Source organism: Monoraphidium neglectum, assembly GCF_000611645.1.
Source record: "Monoraphidium neglectum strain SAG 48.87 unplaced genomic scaffold scaffold03384, whole genome shotgun sequence".
In the NCBI taxonomy this organism is placed as follows: domain Eukaryota; kingdom Viridiplantae; phylum Chlorophyta; class Chlorophyceae; order Sphaeropleales; family Selenastraceae; genus Monoraphidium; species Monoraphidium neglectum.
Genome location: NW_014010245.1, coordinates 2,079 through 3,912, shown reverse-complemented (window position 1 = coordinate 3,912; position 1,834 = coordinate 2,079). Strand labels below are relative to the sequence as shown.

Here is a 1,834-nt window from a genome sequence, read left to right as displayed (position 1 = left end):
CCGCCGCAGCCTGCGCCGCTTTGCGGCGGGCGGCTGCCCGTCTGTGAGGTCAATGCAGCGCTGCGGGGGGCGGCGGGGTCGTGCGGGAGAGAGCGAGGCTCGAAACAGCTGAAAGAGAGAGCAGGTCGCGGCAGGGTAAGAGATGCCGCGGCGCTCAGATGCTTAACAGGTCCGGGCCCGGCGGCCCGTGCGCGCACGCCCGGTTGCGAGCGTACCTCGCCGCGTGGCTGGGGCCTCTGCGATGGAATGTCATCCAAGAGTCCCTCCTCCCCTGCATCCGTTTCGCCGTCCTGCTGCTGCTGCTCCCCATTTGATTGCCGCTTGAGAAGCCGCCGCAGCGGCTGCCGCCCGCCGCTCCCGGCGCCGTCGCCGCGGGTGCCGGCGCGGGCGCCGCTGCTGCGCTTCCGCACCTCGCCGCTGCCGACGCCGCTCGGCCGCAGAGGTCGCTGGGGCGTGGCATCACGCACAAGCTGCTGCTGGTCCTCTTTCGGAGCCTGTGGGCCGTCGGCCTCCTGCTGGCCTTCAGCATAAGCACTCAGAAACTCGAAAAACTGCAGGGTAGTTTGAATGCATGGCAACAACGTTGACGTGATGTGGTGGCCCAGCCAACCACCTGCCTAGGGGTGGCAAGGCCGCTCGTAGATGCTATGTCATGTGTGTTTGTGTGGTTGGCTGATTCAGGGTTACAAAGCGTGCGCCGAAAGCAGGCTTGGTTGCAGTGCGCAGGGTCGCAGCGCGCACAGCGAGCACCTGGTCGGCGTCATTTTGCGATGGCTCCCTGCCGCCGATGCTGCGGCGGAAGCGCGCGAGAGCTGATTTTGCGGTGTCTGCATCGAAACCAGCATCCACCACAAAAGACAGGAGTTTGGTGCTCATTTGTGCATGCCTGCAGGCGATGATCACTGCTGCTTCAGTATGCAGCAGTTTCTTCTTGTATGACATTCGATTATGTCCTCAATGTGATACGGCATAACATACTTCGGAAGGCTGTCGATCTTCCCGCGCTCCTTAGTGATCTTCTTCACTGCCCCTTCAGCAAGGTTTATAACCAGTTCACCGCAGACTATCATCAATGGCATCAGCGGCCGCACAGTACAGCCGCCCGTTGCAGCGTAAGCTGCAGGAGGCGGGCCTGCAGGGATGCGTCGACGCAGCTGCGTTCAAACGCCTGCTGCAGTACGCGGAGGACGTGCAGGGCAGCCTGGACAAGGTCCACCAGATCCTGGCGGTCCTCAAAACGAGTGCGTTTTGGAGAGGGCCATGGCGATATCCTGGGGCCAGGCTGAGCAGCCTGCTGTGGAGCGCAGCCAACAGGCTTTGCACCGAAATGAGCGCAGCAGTGGTTGCTCGCTGCCCTCCTGCTTTGACAATTGCACACACTCAAGCCCGCATGCGCATGCAACCGCACATGCCCAAGTAGCCTTGTCTACCGAGGGCGACGACGACGGTGGCGTGGTGACGCGCGCAAACGTCGAGTCCGCCATCAGCCAGATCGCGGGGGCGGCGCCCCGCCGCGACCTCGCGTTTGTGGTCGACGCGTTTGACGTGCCGCGCGTGGTGTACGACCCGGTCAGCAAGCGCATGCACGCGGACGGGCGGCCCAAGACGATGCTCCCAACTGCTGAGGTGCGCCGGGCGGCCCGGCGCGGCCCCCCGGCCGGGCCCCGGGGTCTCGCCAGCTTCGCGGTCAGCTCGGGTGTGGCCCTCACAATTGTGGTGGCCGCACCACTCAAGGTACCGTACATAGAGGCCGCGGCAATGTTTGCACTAATTCCTAGCAGCAGAAGCGACCGAGCGGCGTTGCGGTCATGGCCGCCACACCCCACCCCACCAC

General features: G+C 64.3%; 1 protein-coding gene across 1 annotated transcript in view; it reads left to right on the top strand.

The window, feature by feature from the left end:
- Nucleotides 1-1,072: 1,072 nt before the first annotated feature.
- Nucleotides 1,073-1,834, top strand: part of MNEG_12697 (hypothetical protein) — a gene marked incomplete at both ends in the record, with an annotated part of 2,504 nt that continues 1,742 nt past the window's right edge. The window contains 2 exons of the mRNA XM_014038830.1: nt 1,073-1,241; nt 1,418-1,626. Of these exons, the coding sequence (XP_013894284.1) occupies nt 1,073-1,241; nt 1,418-1,626 (378 nt within the window). The remainder of the gene's footprint in view (nt 1,242-1,417; nt 1,627-1,834) is intronic.